At 42.9% G+C, this 17,185-nt stretch overlaps 1 protein-coding gene across 1 annotated transcript in view; it reads right to left on the bottom strand.

The window, feature by feature from the left end:
* Window positions 1–5,136: 5,136 nt before the first annotated feature.
* SF3A1 (splicing factor 3a subunit 1) overlaps window positions 5,137–17,185 on the bottom strand; it is a 72,527-nt gene continuing 60,478 nt past the window's right edge. The window contains exons 8-16 of the mRNA XM_063913381.1: window positions 16,800–16,917; window positions 16,517–16,702; window positions 10,170–10,291; window positions 9,779–10,069; window positions 9,032–9,242; window positions 8,283–8,437; window positions 7,474–7,575; window positions 7,262–7,333; window positions 5,137–6,323 (exon numbers count right to left, since the gene is read on the bottom strand). Of these exons, the coding sequence (XP_063769451.1) occupies window positions 6,222–6,323; window positions 7,262–7,333; window positions 7,474–7,575; window positions 8,283–8,437; window positions 9,032–9,242; window positions 9,779–10,069; window positions 10,170–10,291; window positions 16,517–16,702; window positions 16,800–16,917 (1,359 nt within the window). The 3' untranslated portion in view covers window positions 5,137–6,221. The remainder of the gene's footprint in view (window positions 6,324–7,261; window positions 7,334–7,473; window positions 7,576–8,282; window positions 8,438–9,031; window positions 9,243–9,778; window positions 10,070–10,169; window positions 10,292–16,516; window positions 16,703–16,799; window positions 16,918–17,185) is intronic.

The following is a 17,185-nucleotide window of genomic DNA, read 5'->3' on the forward strand; positions in this document are numbered from 1 at the left end:
CTTTCTCCTCTCCATCTTATCAATCTCAGTACCTTGGGTATGAGAGGCAGAGGAGGGAACACATACACTGACTGGTACACCCACGGTGTTACCAGAGCGTCTACAACTATTGCCTGAGGGTCTCTTGACCTGGCGCAATACCTGTCGAGTTTTTTAATCATGTGGACGACTTCTGGGTGAAGTCCCCACTCTCCCGGGTGGAGGTCGTGCTGAGGAAGTCTGCTTCCCAGTTGTCCACTCCCGGAATGAATACTGTTGACAGTGCTATCACATGATTTTCCGCCCAGCGAAGAATCCCTGCAGCTTCTGCCATTGCCCTCCTGCTTCTTGTGCCACCCTGTCTGTTTACGTGGGTGACTGCCATGATGTTGTCCGACTGGATCAACACCGGCTGACCTTGAAGCAGAGGTCTTGCTAAGCTTAGAGCATTGTAAATGGCCCTTAGCTTCAGGATATTTATGTGAAGTGATGTATCCAGGCTTGACCCTAAGCCCTGGATATTCCTTCCCTGTGTGACTGCTCCCCCAGCCTCGCAGGCTGGCATCCGTGGTCACCAGGACCCAGTCCTGAACGCCGAATCTGCGGCCCTCTAGAAGATGAGCACTCTGCAACCACCACAGGATGGATACCCTTGTCCTTGGTGACAGGGTTATCCGCTGATGCATCTGAAAATGCGACCCGGACCATTTGTCCAGTAGGTTCCACTGGAAAGTTCTTGCGTGGAATCTAACGAATGGGATTGCTTCGTAGGAAGCCACCATTTTTACCAAGAACCCTTGTGCATTGATGCACTGAGACTTGGTTCGGTTTTAGGAGGTTCCTGACTAGCTCGGATAACTCCCTGGCTTTCTCTTCCGGGAGAAACACCTTTTTTCTGGACTGTGTCCAGGAACATCCCTAGGAAACAGAAGACAAGTCGTCGGAACCAGCTGCGATTTTGGAATATTGAGAATCCAATCGTGCTGCCGCAACACTACCTGAGATAGTGCTACACCGACTTCCAACTGTTCCCTGGATCTTACCCTTATCAGGGAATCGTCCAAGTAAGGGATAACTAAAATTCCCTTCCTTCGAAGGGATATCATTTCGGCCATTACCTTGGTAAAGACCCGGGGTGCCGTGGACCATCCCTACGGCAGCGTCTGAACTGATAGTGACAGTTCTGTACCATAACCTGAGGTACCCTTGGTGAGAAGGGTAAATTTTGACATGAAGGTAAGCATCCTTGATGTCCCGAGACATCATGTAGTCCCCTTCTTCCAAGTTCGCAATCACTGCTCTGAGTGACTCAATCTTGAATTTGAACCTCTGTATGTAAGTGTTCAAAGATTTTAGATTTAGAATCGGTCTCACCGAGCCGTCTGGCTTCGGTACCACAATAGTGTGGAATAATACCCCGTTCCCTGTTGCAGGAGGGGTACCTTGATTATCACCTGCTGGGAATACAGCTTGTGAATGGCTTCCAAAACTGCCTCCCTGTCAGAGGGAGACGTCGGTAAAGCCGACTTTTGGAAACGGCGAGGGGGAGACGTCTCGAATTCCAATATGTACCCTTGAGATATTACCTGAAGGATCCAGGGGTCTACTTGCGAGTGAGCCCACTGCGCACTGAAATTCATTGAGAACGGGCCCCCACCGTGCCTGAGCTTGTAAGGCCCTAGCGTCACACTGAGGGCTTTGCAGAGGCGGGAAAGGGTTTCTGTTCCTGGGAACTGGGTAATCTCTTCAGCCTTTTTCCTCTCCCTCTGTCACGAGCAGAAAAGAGGAACCTTTTGTCCGCTTGCCAACAAAGGACTGCGCCTGATAATACGGCGTCTTATTTTGAGAGGCGACCTGGGGTACAAACGTGGATTTCCCAGTTGTTGCCGTGGCCACCAGGTCTAAAAGACCGACCCCAAATGTCCCCTTTCAAAGGCAATACTTCCAAATGCCGTTTGGAATCCGCATCACCTGACCATTTTACTGGTAGAATTGGACAACGCACTTATACTTGATGCCAGTCGGCAAATATTCCGCTGTGCATCATGCATATATAGAAATGCATCTTTTAAATGCTCTATAGGCAATAATATACTATCCTTATCTAGGATATCAATATTTCCAGTCAGGGAATCCGACCATGCCAACCCAGCACTGCACCTCCAGGCTGAGGCGATTGCTGGTCGCAGTATAACACCAGTATGTGTGTGAATACATTTTTGGATACCCTCCTGCTTTCTATCAGCAGGATCCTTAAGGGCGGCCATCTCATGAGAGGGTAGAGCCCTTGTTCTTACAAGCGTGTGAGCGCCTTATCCCCCCTAGGGGGTGTTTCCCAACGCACCCTAACCTCTGGCGGGAAAGGGTATACAGCCAATACTTTTTAAGAAATTATCAATTGTTATCGGGGGGAAACCCACGCATCATCACACACCTCATTTTATTTCTCAGATTCAGGAAAACTACAGGTAGTTTTTCCCTCACCGAACATAATACCCCTTTTTGGTGGTACTCGTATTATCAGAAATGTATAAAACATTTTCCATTGTCTCAATCATGTAACGTGTGGCCCTACTGGAAATCACGGTTGTCTCTTCACCGTCGACACAGGAGTCAGTATCCGTGTCGGCGTCTGTATCTGCCATCTGAGGTAACGGGCGCTTTAGAGCCCCTGACGGCCTATGAGACGTCTGGACAGGCACAAGCTGAGTAGCCGGCTGTCTCATGTCAACCACTGTTTTTTTATACAGAGCTGACACTGTCACGTAATTTTCAACAGTACATCCACTCAGGTGTCGACCCCCTAGGTGGTGACATCACTGTTACAGACACTCTGCTCCGTCTCCACATCATTTTTCTCCTCATACATGTCGACACAAACGTACCGACACAGCACACACACAGGGAATGCTCTGATAGAGGACAGGACCCCACTAGCCCTTTGGGGAGACAGAGGGAGAGTATGCCAGCACACACCAGAGCGCTATATATATATATATATATACAGGGATAACCTTATATAAGTGTTTTTCCCCTTATAGCTGCTGTATGTTTTAATACTGCGCCTAATTAGTGCCCCCCTCTTTTTTTAACCCTTTCTGTAGTGTAGTGACTGCAGGGAAGAGCCAGGGAGCTTCCCTCCAACTGAGCTGTGAGGGAAAATGGCGCCAGTGTGCTGAGGAGATAGGCCCCGCCCCCTTTTCGGCGGCCTTATCTCCCGTTTTTCTGTATATTCTGGCAGGGGTTAAATGCATCCATATAGCCCAGGAGCTATATGTGATGTATTTTTTGCCATGTAAGGTATTTTTATCATGTTTTATTGCGTCTCAGGGCGCCCCCCCCCAGCGCCCTGCACCCTCAGTGACCGGAGTATGAAGTGTGCTGAGAGCAATGGCGCACAGCTGCAGTGCTGTGCGCTACCTTATTGAAGACAGGAACGTCTTCTGCCGCCGATTTTTCCGGACCTCTTCGCTCTTCTGGCTCTGTAAGGGGGCCGGCGGCGCGGCTCCGGGACCCATCCAGGCTGGGCCTGTGATCGTCCCTCTGGAGCTAATGTCCAGTAGCCAAGAAGCCCAATCCACTCTGCACGCAGGTGAGTTCGCTTCTTCTCCCCTTAGTCCCTCGATGCAGTGAGCCTGTTGCCAGCAGGTCTCACTGAAAATAACAAACCTAAACTAAAACTTTCACTAAGAAGCTCAGGAGAGCCCCTAGTGTGCACCCTTCTCGTCGGGCACAGAAATCTAACTGAGGCTTGGAGGAGGGTCATAGGGGGAGGAGCCAGTGCACACCAGTTAGTCCTAAAGCTTTCTTTAGATGTGCCCAGTCTCCTGCGGAGCCGCTATTCCCCATGGTCCTTACGGAGTCCCCAGCATCCACTTAGGACGTTAGAGAAAGTGGGATTAGAAACCTGGGGAACTCTTGTAATGTTAAATTAATAGGGCAAGGAAGGAAACTAAGAAACCTAACAGGGCCCTTCGTAAAAAAACAGTACTCACTCTGTTTTAGATGAGGATTTTCCAGATGAGAGATGCAGGTCCCTTCAATAGGAATCTTTGTCTCTCTATATAAGTCAGCCTTGTCTCCCTTTTATTAGGTGGACGCAGCTACCAAATGTTTTAGTCAGGAGCTCAAAGCTCCATGTGCTACCTCCTAGCACAATTTTCAAAACTGAGGGAGGAGGGATGTGAAGGGGGAGGAACCGGCTGTGCAGACAATATTGATTTAGATTGTGCCACACCTCCGGTTGCAAGCTTCACACCCCTTAATGTCTAAGGAACTCCAGTGTCCCCTAGTGGATGAAAGAGAAATTATATAACACAACTATAAAAAAGGAGTATATTTCTTTAAACTTTGTATTAACTGAATTTTAGTGCAACGGTTTATGTTACATGACTTTATATTTGTTTTTGCAAATCTACCTATAAAGGACCCTACATTGTGACAATATTAACAGCTATCTTTCCACTTGGCAGGTCTTGAAAAGATTTCCAAACATGCTATATTTTTCCACATTTGCTGAATAGTTGTGACTTAAATCTATCCAAGCCTTAGCTAGCCAACTAAATAATTATCTTCCGTCATCATTATTACCAGATACTTTATGTTGCTGTAATTTGTTCTCCTTTTTTCTCCCCCACAACCAGAACCAGAGTACTGACCAAAGGTACAGAATCACAATTAATCCAGTAGTAACATATTATACAAAGCACCCCTAATTTTGGGTCTTACATTGAACGGATACTGCTGTTTTGGGGTGGACTTTGGCTCCATTCTCTATCTGGATGCCACATTTAATTACGGCACTCTACTTTGGGAACACTAGATGGCTCTGTCAGAGTCCTATACAAAACTTGGTCCACCCAATCAGGCACTGTCCTACAAAGCCGCACACTCACAGAACACCAGCATCAATGCCCCGACACACACACTATTGAATCGCCACAAGGTCTGCTACCAGAAAATCAGCACAGCCCTAGTCTTATCTCTACAGAATGAGCACCAGCAGGACTAAAACACAAACAAAACACTGCCTGATTTATCTAGACAGGAAGTGTTAACACAGGAAGGAGCTACATCAGGAGTTTGTGTTTGGTAATCTAATCTGTTTCTACATAGCTTAGACGGGAAGCTATCCGCAATAATAACTGCCATGGAGGATTGAAGAGGAAAAGACGTTTAATGAATAATAATTTTGCTCACGGTGAATGTTAAATTACTGCATGAAAGTTTAATGACCAAATAAATCTACTTGTAATGTCATGGGTTGTCATTGCTGGGTAAAACATTACTATATATCCATAAATAAGGCACAAGTTAACTGCAAAAGTTTACTATAGGCAGTTAACTCAACTATAGCAACACTTTCTTCCTCCACCCATATCTGTAGGCAACTACTCAAGATCCCCAATACAAGTGGATCCAGACACAGACTATAGCTTAAATAATCAGATTCAGGCCCTCAGCCGGTTGAACGAACAGGAACATGGCAGTTTCAGTTACAGCAAATTGGCCAATCACCAAACACAAATGTGGAATCTGGTGCACTTATTTTCAACATTACTAAACATTCTCATTAAATCTGAATATTTTATAAGGATTGCTGGCCAATTTGGGTTTACGCATTTGGGAAATGTTGTCTAAAAATAACCTCGATACTTTATTCTGGCTCTTTACGAAGGAGAATTAAACAGTAGGTACAGGACTAGCACACATTCTAATTTTCATCAATTCCTCATTCACTACTGTTAGATCACCTAAGTGTCATTAAGTCCCTCCACAGAAATCAACGCTCTCTTCCAGAGTAAGTGCCTCCCTTGTATTTTGCCAGACTGTTGTAAAAAACTAAAAAAAAAATGACTGCATGCACTATGCATTAAAGATCATGGGGCAAACATACTGAACTGAAGGGTTTGAACAATTGTGCTATATATCATGTTTAATTAGTACTTCGAAATAGTTCCAGACAATAAGCTTTAGTTTTAATTCTTGGAAGTCTGTCGTTGTACAAATGCTGATCAGGCAGTTACAACCTTCTGTCAAATCCACTTCTCCATAAAAGCTGGTCAGCATACATAGGTCTTCTTTAAAGTGCAAATTTACCTGCACAGTTCCACACTCCATGTGCTATTGCCATGCCTATGTACTATTAAGTATACTTGAAACATCAGCATTAAAACAGCACAATTTGTCTAATGTACTGGCAATGAGAGAATTGTAGTTAACTTTTTTTAATTGTCTTAAAGTTATTTTTTTCGCCCTCCTCTTTCCTTCAGAGCCAGGTGGATTGTAGCTCCATTCTGCATGTTGTAGTAAGCGACAGAGTTTGAGTCTTTAATAAAGATTCCCTGTATGAGAGACAAGGGAAAGGTTATTAGTTGATGAAAACAAAGCACACACATATAACCATGCAGATTATGGCTATGCAGACAATGAAAGCACTACCAGCCTCAAACTGCAAGTACTACACTTACTACATGATGCTTCTAGAAGGGTAGCATTTCATTTACAGACGGACAAAGTACAGACGGTCATAATCCCGACAGCCATTGACAGACAGTTAAAATACCAACATTCATTATACCCACCTGTTCAAATTGTCGACACTCAGAATATACACATTTGAAATGCCGACATGCTTTTTTAAGGAATTTATTCCCCAAAACACACTGGTTCATACTTTACCATCCCAGTAGACCTGGAGGGGGATAGAATACACAGCGAGCCATGCGAGGAGACACGGCACACTTACACGGTGTCCATGTTGACCTATTTCGACATTGACACACAAAAAACTCATGTCGGTATTCTCAAATGTTGCTATTCTGTCAGCACTTTGAGTGTGTCGGCATAATTAATGTCGGTATTTTAACTGTCGGTATTTTGATTGTCAGCCAATGGCTGTCGGGATTATCACAGTTAGTATTGTGTGTGTCAGTAAATCATACTGAACACTTCTAAAATTATAGACGACATACACAGCTATGCAGATGTTTTAAATCTCATCTGTGACGTATTGCCCCGATTCCCCATTCTGTTGACGCCTTGGAACTACAACATGTTAGAAATCACCAATTTGGAGATTCTGGTAAAAAAAAATTACCAGGGTTGGGGAGTCAGGGAGTTATAACATGCGGCACGGATGTATGGCCCGCAATTTGCTAAAGCAGATACAGTCCCCTCCATTTCTTTCCTAACCACCGCAGTTTTCACTTACCAACAAGAAGGTTTACAACCATACAGAATTAAACTATTGATTTTAATGTTTTCCTCAAATGTTACTTACATCATATTGAAGCTTTTGCTTTCCAGCTGGCATGCCAGTTGCCTCATGGATCTTAACCTTAATTACAGAGACCTATCAAGCCAAAAAAAAAAAAAAATACTTTGTTGAATAGGTGCACAGTTCAAAACATGACATAACGCAAAAAAATTGTGCACTGCTGCCAGCAATTAGAACGAGAACTGACAAAAACATTTCCAGTATCTGTGTGTTACCTGGTCTGAGAGGGGCAGGGTGAAGGCCAGCACCTGGCCACCCAGCTTCCATTCCGTCTTATCCTGCATGTTGGGAACTTGCACTTTAACTGTAACAGGCCCCTGCGGGTGAAAGAAAACAAACAGTAGGGGTTATTTCCGTGGGGCAGAACAGCAACCATAGTAAAACTCTTGTGATGCTGTATGCTTGTGTGCCTCTATTAGTACGAAAGAACAAGGATTTGTGTAATAAAAAAGCAGGACAACTGCAGAGTTTGAACAGGACACAAAACTTTTACACCCTCGAAAGAGAAGTTGCGGGAAGACCCTTTTTATTGGCCAGAAGGGAAGCACATATTTTGTATTCATTGCATTGTGGCAGGGCAGACAGACATTTCTATGCCACAAATAAAATGGCTATATGGTGGCAGAGATCAGACCTCACCCTATACCTTAAATAAAGCCTTCAGCATTTCTAGGTCCAATTTGGCAATTATAAATGAATGGTACAATACAAATAATATCATTTGTAATGAAGTACCAATGTCCCTCAAATATTAATATTTTAAGCAGTCAGTGAAGATTAAGAAAACTTATCTGCATCTTGTCTAATATATTTTCATGCCTGTATGCAAACGTAGATGCAATAATACTTTACCATCGGAATGTACAAAATGTATAGTGAGCAGGCACCTGGAATAGCTATGGGAAGGCTAGGTAATTGCTGTAGTGTAAAAAAACAACTATTTTAAACACAGCCTGTGATCTTCGTAAATAAGCTCCCCAATCAAGCTTGCTGCAAAATGTACAGTGGCCATGCTCCTACACACCTTGTTCCTGCGCAAGAACTCTTCTTCTGGCATCAGAGCATCCTCACTCTTCATTTTCTTGGCAGATGGCTCATCCTCCATTGGTGGAGGAGGATGAGATGGGGGTAATGGTGCAGACTGAGGCACAGGTGCAATAGGTGGAGCAGGGACAAATGCTAAAGACAGAGGGAATGTTCATGAGAAAGATGTAGAAAGGGAGGCATAACCACATCAACTAAGTCAGTAGTATTCTTCATACAGTTTAGAAAGTGAAAGTAAACTTCTATTATGTTGATAACAGCAACAGACCATCTCTCAAGAGACACTTGTAGAAATGTAACTAAGGTTTAGCTCTAAGCAATGTTACAATTGTAAACAGAGCATCTCATATGCACAATGGGATCGGTTAAGTTGCACGAAAGTTGAGCTGTTGATATTCTGCTATATGCATCCACACGGCCACTCTGACCGTCTAACCAGCCACTTGAGCACATAGCATATCAGCAGAGAGCACTTGCCGCTAGTACAAGAAGTCCATCTGAAAAGCCGAATCTTTTTGGACGCTAAGCATAGTAAGCAACCCTTAACTCATTTTGGCCTATGTGTGAACACTTTATTGCCACCTATTCAAGAGGAGAGCAGTGTATAACTTGTAAGAGCCATCCACCAAGCAGACCTGAATCTGCCCCATGTATACATTAAAAACAGATCATATAAATAGCCTGGTCAATAAGTAAGCATAACATTTCACAGGTGTGTATATCACTCACCAGCTGGGACAATCATATGAGGTGCTCTCTGTGTCATCATAGGGGGTGGGTTCGGGGGCATAGGCACAACATTAATCCTAGGAGTATGCAGGATAGGTGGCATGGGAGCTGTCAAGACAGAGCCATGAGGAAGACGGACCATAGATGCCATTGGAGGCCTCTGCATCACAGGCATAGCAGACACCATAGTAGTTCGTATAGGTGGTGGCATCTAAATAAAAAATATCATTTATCAAGCTCTACTCATTACTTATATTTTAAAACTACACAAGCCTCTCACAACTTAATAACATTTGTATTAAAACCACATATGTTTTCAGACAATTTCAGATGCAATGGATTCATTTTTAATGCTCATGGCAACTCGACTGAAGAGAGTGCCACTGTAGCTTATGCCAAACTCTTGCTATGCTTGCAATCCACGGTACACCAGCTGCATGGCATCTGTGATCAAAGACTAAAATAAAAGTTTAGGGCATAAAGAGGATGCCAAGCTTCCACATATCAATCATAATCAATACAATTACCAAGTAACTAGTGAACAGTTACATATGTAATCAAATTCAGGCTTAAGGAAATCAAGGGTATAATAGAGAAAACACTTTGTCATGACTTCTGCACCCATCCCCATAGGACAAAGCTAAGCAAGCATTCCTATGCATGTATTCCTCATCCTAGTAGAAATAATTATACCCACAGCTCAATTTCCTCTAATCCTAAGTAACAAAAGAAGTGGGCAAAACTTACGGACAGTGGCCTTGACACAGGAGGGTTGACCTGTTGGTGGAGTGACACAGGGGGTGGTAGTCTTGGAGCAGAATTCATGGGCGGAACAGAAGTGGACATGGTAGGTGCAGAAGATGGAGGCGGCTGTGAAATCTCATTGGGCTTGCTAGGTCCAATCTTATCTTTGCCATCTTCATCAGGCACCAGCCCTTTAGCTTTATGGATAGCCTCAATTTGCTCCTGCAGAGTAATATTTGCCTGGGCGGCCTGCTGGGTACGTGCCATACTGCCAGAGTGACCATCCCATGTAACCTACAAGCAAAGAGACTATGTGAGGTGATAGCCCCGCGGTGCATTTATAATCAGTGAATGGTGTTAAATGCAGAAACCAGACAAAAAAATCCAAGCATACCTTCTCCTCAGGTTTCTGGATTTCTTCCTCTCCAATCTTTTTACCAATGGCTGTTTCTTCCACACCGAAAATATCAGTACGGCGTTCAGCCAACTGCTTCAAGCTGCTTTCAATGTCCAATCCTGAATAGGATAAAGTATGGAGTGAGAACTTAGGAAGCACAAGCTACACAATTAGGTATTCTAACAGGAATGGCAGTACAAAGTGATGTAAATGTTTTTAAGATGGAAAGCTTGCATCCCTTATATTTAATGGATAAGTTATATTATATTTCAAGACATACTGAAGTATAAAACTAATGTTCACGCTAGGCTTCTATAACGGAGTACCACGCCCTGCCCCTTTTCCAGCTGTAAATTTGTGCCCTGCCTGTTTTCATCCGCCCTGCTGTCCTCCCGCTGATGTCTATCATTATAGTCGCGCCCCGCCACATCCAGCTGCATTGACACTCTCCATCGCCGTCTGCTCTCCCCCCCCTGCGTGCAGCCGCATACCTAATTGGACACAGCAGGGTCTTGAGAGAAAGGAGGGCTGGCTTGGACTCACCCGCCGATGCAAACCCAGCACTCCTGTCTGTCTGAAGTTTAAAGGAGAGGCTAGCGGGGAACTCAGGGGTAGATGTATTACAGTCCTCTTTTCAATCGTTAAATACCGGGTCCCACTTCACTGCATTATCGCGGTGAACCGGGAACCAGTATCGTCCAAATGTATTATGCTACCTTCAGCCATTAACGGAGTTCGATATTGCAGCCTTCTGGTGATATAGGAGCTCTGTTTTTTCTCCACCCCACAGATCTCATGCGCATGTGTCGGCGGTGTGTCCTAAGCTCTCCTCGCGTCTGTTCCGGCGCATGTGGCGGCTGGGAGTCCCAGCTCTGCCCGTGTCTCTGCTCCAGCGCATGTATATTGAGTGCAGGGACGCCATCTACACATTACATTTCCCACAACGGTCACGTGATACAAATAACTTTATTAAAAAGATATTAAAAAAACCATGGCCGTCGGAAGAAAAAAACGAGATTAGGGGGATGCACCGCATGCAAACAAACGGCGAAGTCGAAGACTGCAGGCAACGAAGCGGAGATCCGGAAAAGCCGTTCATACATCAGGTAAGTCCCGCAGCCGCCGGCAAAAGGGTGGAGACGGTGAAAAGGGGAAGGGCCCATAGAGCAGCACGAAAAAAATACCACAATCCACAATCATACATCAGGAGGTGCGGTAACTACAGCAATAAGCGTGCGCAGTTACTGTTTTTACCCAGTAAACCAGTTCATACATCTGCCCCTCAGTCACCATTATGCTGACCATGTAATAAAGAGCAGCACCGCAGCGGCATGAGCTCCCTCAATGCAGCAGCTGTGAAGCACACTCCAGACTGGCTGGGTTTGTAACTTTTGCCTCCTTTACTTTAATCAGGCACCACTTTGATCCATTATATAAAGGCCTTGTGCCTCTTTAGCATTTTATATAGTACAGTACACCATAGTCCTGCCACATTAAGGAAGTACTAGGCATTTAATGTAGTAAATCATAGTGTTGCCAAATTAAAGGTAATAATGAAGCACAAGGCATTATATTATAAAATACCTTGTGCCTCATAACCTTTATGTGCCCACTGCTGGTTGCTGCCCTCCTCTACTTGCTGCAGGGATGCAGATAGTGGCATTGCACACAGCATGGGGTACAGTTACAGCCTGGCAGCTGAAAAGGGGGCGTGTTGTGAGGCCACACCCCTTTATGCGGGCACTGTGCCCTCTTTGGTGTCTAGCACCGTGCCCTAAAACAATCCTAGAGTGAACACTAACTATCAGGCTGTATAACGAACCCATTTCAAAAACCAGAGAAAAAGTACTTTTTTAAAAATCATTTTCTTGCAGCTCATTGGAGGGGTGGGGGGGGACTGTGGAACAAAGGTTGGAGCTTGGGCACTTTACACCTACTGCAAAAATACCTAGTGAGAGGGCAGTGAATAAAACATAAAACGTTCTAAGCATAAACGGGACGACTCTCACGACTGGGTTGCTAACTTGGAGGGGTATTCTCTTTTTAGGGGGGACAGGGCGAACAAAAGAGGAGGAGGAGGAGTATGTCTTTATGTTAAACCACTTAAACCATACCTAAAGGAGGTTATCCATGAGGAGACTGGCGATAAATGTGGAGTCCCTATGGGTAGAAATCTCAAGTGGGGGAATTGATGCAAAAAAACTAGTCATCGGCACGTGCTACAAACAGCCGGATATTAGCATACATGAGGAAGAACAACTATTGCAGCAAATCAAAACGGCTGCCGGATTGGGAGAGATCCTTATCATTGGGGATTTTAATTACCCGGATATAAACTGGAGTAACGATTCATGTGCTAAAGCAAGGGGCAGCAGGTTCTTAAATATGTTTAGGGATTACTACTTGTCTCAATTAGTCGAGGACCCAACTAGGGGTAAAACTACCCTGGATCTAGTAATTACTAATAATGTGGACATTATATCAAACACTAAAGTTGGGGAGAGTTTGGGTAACAGTGATCACTATATGATCACATTCGACATCAGTTTCAGGAAACATAACTACAGGGTTTCCACCAAAACTTAACTTTAGGAATGCTAATTTCAGTAGGCTTAGATGTGCACTTGACGACAGAGTGGAAGGTTCTGTTTAACAACACCACCACTTCGGAAATGTGGGATGTTTTAAAAGGGTTGCTGGATAGCAATATTCATAACTTTATTCCCATGGGCAGTAAACGCAGGAGTATTAAACTCAAACCGATGTGGCTTAACAAGAAGGTTAAGGCAGAAATGGATTAAAAAAAAAAAAAAAGCAGGCTTTCAAAGCATTTAAATCTAAAGGAAAGGTGGAGTCTTTCAAGTATTACAAGGAGTGTAATACGAAATGCAAAAAAGCAATAAGAGCAGCTAAAATGGAAAATGAAAAGCAAATCACTATAGAGAGTAAAACCAATCCTAAAAAGTTTTTTTAAATACATAAACGGTAAAAGGTTAAAAAAGGAGAATATAGGTCGATTAAAAGATGAATTAGGAGAATTGATAAATGATGACGAAATAAAAGCGGAAATACTGAACAAATTATTTTCATCAGTATTCACCAGTGAAGAACTGATGGTGGGAGTAGAGCAGTGTTTCCCAACCGCGGTCCTCAAGGCACACTAACAGTCCTGATTTTAGTGATATCCAGGCTTGGACACAGGTGATTTAATTAGCACCTCAGTTATTTTGATTTAACCATCTGTGCTGAAGCCTGGATATCACTAAAACCTGCACTGTTGGTGTGCCTTGAGGACCGCGGTTGGGAATGCCTGGAGTAGAGCATAACAATTGTGACAGTAATGATTCATGGTTAGATACTTGTTTAAGCGAAGAAGTATTCCGGGAGAGACTAAGCAAAATTAAGATTAATAAATCACCTGGTCCTGATGGGCTTCACCCGAGGGTTCTTCTGGAGCTTAGTTCACAACTAGCACGACCCCTATACTTGATTTTCAATAGTTCAATTAGATCAGGCATGGTACCGAAGGATTGGCGTATAGCTGAGGTAGTGCCATTATTTAAAAAAGGGATCCAAAAATCTTCCGGGAAACTACAGACCAGTTAGTTTAACATCTATAGTGGGGAAAATATTGGAAGGAATTCTAAGGGACGTCATACAGGAGTATCTAAAGTCCGCTAGGATTATTAGCAAGAACCAGCATGGGTTTGTGAGGGACAGGTCATGTCAGGCTAACTTAATTATCTTCTACGAGGAAGTGAGCAATAATCTTGATCAAGGAAAAGCAGTGGATGTGGTCTTCCTAGATTTTGCAAAAGCTTTCGATACAGTTCCTCACAGGAGACTGATGATCAAATTAAAGGAGATTGGCCTAGGAAAAACTATTTGCACATGGATAAGCAGCTGGTTGGATAGCAGGGTACAGCGAGTAGTGGTCAACGGGAAGTCCTCAACCTGGTCCCCAGTAGTCAGCGGAATACCACAAGGGACCGTACTCGGACCACTACTGTTCAACATATTTATCAATGACCTAGAAATAGGCCTGGAAAGCACAGTGTCAATCTTTGCAGATACTAAACTGTGTAAGGTAATTAATTCAGAATTGGATGTAGAGTCCTTGCAGAATGATCTATCTAAACTTGAACTCTGGGCGTCTAAATGGAAAATGAGGTTCAATACAGACAAATGCAAGGTTATGCATTTTGGGACTAAAAACAAACTTGCATCCTACATATTAAATGGGGAACGCCTAGGGGGAAACAGAATTGGAAAACGATTTGGGGGTATTCATTGATAATAGGCTTAATAACCGTACACAATGTCAAAACGCAGTAAAGAAGGCAAGTAAGGTGCTAGCGTGCATAAAAAAGGGAATTGAGACAAGGGACTCGGCTGTAATCATGCCGCTGTATAAGGCATTGGTACGTCCGCACCTGGAATATCGTGTTCAGTTTTGGGCACGATTGTATAAAAAAAAGACATCGGTGAACTTGAAAGTGTTCAAAGGTGAGCTACTAAATTGATTAAAGGCCTAGAAGGACTGGAATATAAGGAAAGACTTACTAGGCTGAATATGTATACACTAGAAAAGAGGCGCCTAAGAGGAGATATTATTATCATCTTCAAAATATGTAAAAGGGACATCACAAAGAGTTATCAGAGGAATTATTTATTAAAAGAACACAGTTTAGGACACATGGGCACTCGCTGCGACTGGAGGAAAGTTCCGAACGCAACGGAGGAAAGGGTTCTTCACTGTTAGGGCAATCAGGATGTGGAATTCCCTGCCAGGGAAGGTGGTAATGGCGGACTCTAATTGGATTTAAAAAAGGAATGGATAAATTTCTGAATGAAAAAGCTATCCAAGGTTATAAGGAATTAACGTAAGAACACAAATTCTGTTTGTGCTTATGTCCATTGTAGTACACTAGGAACATACCAATACATTTTACTATTGGTGGAACACTGAAATAAACTGCAAAACTTTTCATTGAAACAAAGTATGCTATGGCTATATTAACAAAGCAGCGGTTTTTGTAATGGACGGACCTGCAAATCGGAGCAGCACTCACATTTAGTGTAAAGCCCGGCGTCCTTTACACTAAATGTGAGTACCACTTTAAAAGCTACAGCTCCAACCCGCCGAGAAACAGCTTCGTAAATATACTCCAAAATCATGAACAACCACCATATGTAAATCTGTATCTGGACAGATGACCAGGTAAACCTGCGAGCTATATATAAAAAAGTCAGACTTTTTCCAAGCCTCTACCATTAAGTTATCAAATTGAGAAAATTGTGGAAACATGAAGATTCCACACCTCACCAGTAGACTGAATTTTAAGAGTGACAAACTCCTCATATTAAGTCCTTAATTCCTTGCCTTTTAGAATATTCATCTTCATTACATTCATCTGTCAAAATTGGCTGCTCCCCCCTCCTTCCTGAGAGAAGCTATCAGATTCAGAATCTCCCCGATTTTGGACTAGGGCAGAGCTAAGGAGCATGACTGGTCTAACACAAGACGCTAAAGACTGGGCTGAAGGATGATTAACCGAGTAATTATGCACATTGTCCAATATTAGTACATGCAACTACTGCCAGGGCAAAGCTACTAAGGTAATGTGCCCACCAGGCTCACCACACTGCACTCTATAGTGTTCTCCAATGGCTGCCTGAGAAAGGGAATTGAAATGAAAAACTTCTATACTGTCTTAGAGAACAATCTAATAAAAAAAAAAAAATATTATATTATATTATATTATATTATATTATATTATATTATATTATAATATAATATAATATAATATAATATAATATAATATAATATAATATAATATAATATAATATAATATAATATAATATAATATATATATATATATATATATATATATATACACATATATACATACACACACACATATATATATATATACAGCAATGTCTTCCGGCACTCCAGACTTCTATTAACCTGGCTCCGGTGCCCTCCTCTGGGGTAAATACCCCTGGTATGCAAAGGTTCACTATGGAAGGTGGCACTCAGACTGCTTAAACGATGGGTAAATTGTGCATGAAAGCCCCGTAGGGCGTGCTACAAAATAAAGCACACCCTACTTGCAAGCAGACCTTTTTCAGTCACTGTTAAGTTAACTGTGTGTTTTAGGACTACTATTCATTAACATATATATGATTACAAAGTAAATAAATACAAATATACAATACACACATAGCCTGAGAAAAGCATTCTTAACATTGGCAAGAACACTAACAAACCCTGCCATTGAAACATGTGCTAATAGACCACTCATACTAATAACTATTTAAATAGTTCTAGGACTACTCACCAGGTGCATACACCTCATCATCCCCTTGTTTTTCACGGATAGAACGGTCTCTCTGCTCCAGCCAGCGTGGATCCAAAAGACCAATACGCATGTGCTCCTGCATCTTGCTGGCAGGAATCTTCTCCCCAGTGATGGGTGAAACCAGATACTCATCTGAGGCTGGAGCTGGTGGTTGTGGCTTTGAAGCTGAGAGGACAGGAAAAATGTGCATTGTAAAGGTAGGCATGCTTTAATGGAAAAAAGGATTGACTCGATAAAAAAAAAGAAAAAGCATTAAACAAACCTTTGGGATCGTAATCTTTCCGAACAATAACTTGGTCTGGAGTTGGAGGTAGAGGTGGGGGCATTGGTGACTCAGGAGGAAGAGGAGCCTTCTGTGCATATTCGTCATCATCCGATCCCTGAGAAAAGCCACACACAAATCAGCAGAGCAAGAGGCGCATGCAAAATGTATTAATATCACTCAAACAGGTAGTGTTATGTGAACAGCAGACAAAAATGTCTCCAAACACAATGTTTTATTAACTGTATGTATCACTAACATGATTTCCAGTACAATTAAGGAGTGTAAACAAAAAAAATAAAAAAAATAAAAAAAAAGAATCTTGGTAATTATCTTAATTTGGTGTCCTTAAGTGCATTAAGGAGAAAATGGGATCACGTCAGCGT

This window comes from Pseudophryne corroboree, chromosome 1 (genome assembly GCF_028390025.1).
Source record: "Pseudophryne corroboree isolate aPseCor3 chromosome 1, aPseCor3.hap2, whole genome shotgun sequence".
Taxonomy (NCBI): Eukaryota; Metazoa; Chordata; class Amphibia; order Anura; family Myobatrachidae; genus Pseudophryne; species Pseudophryne corroboree.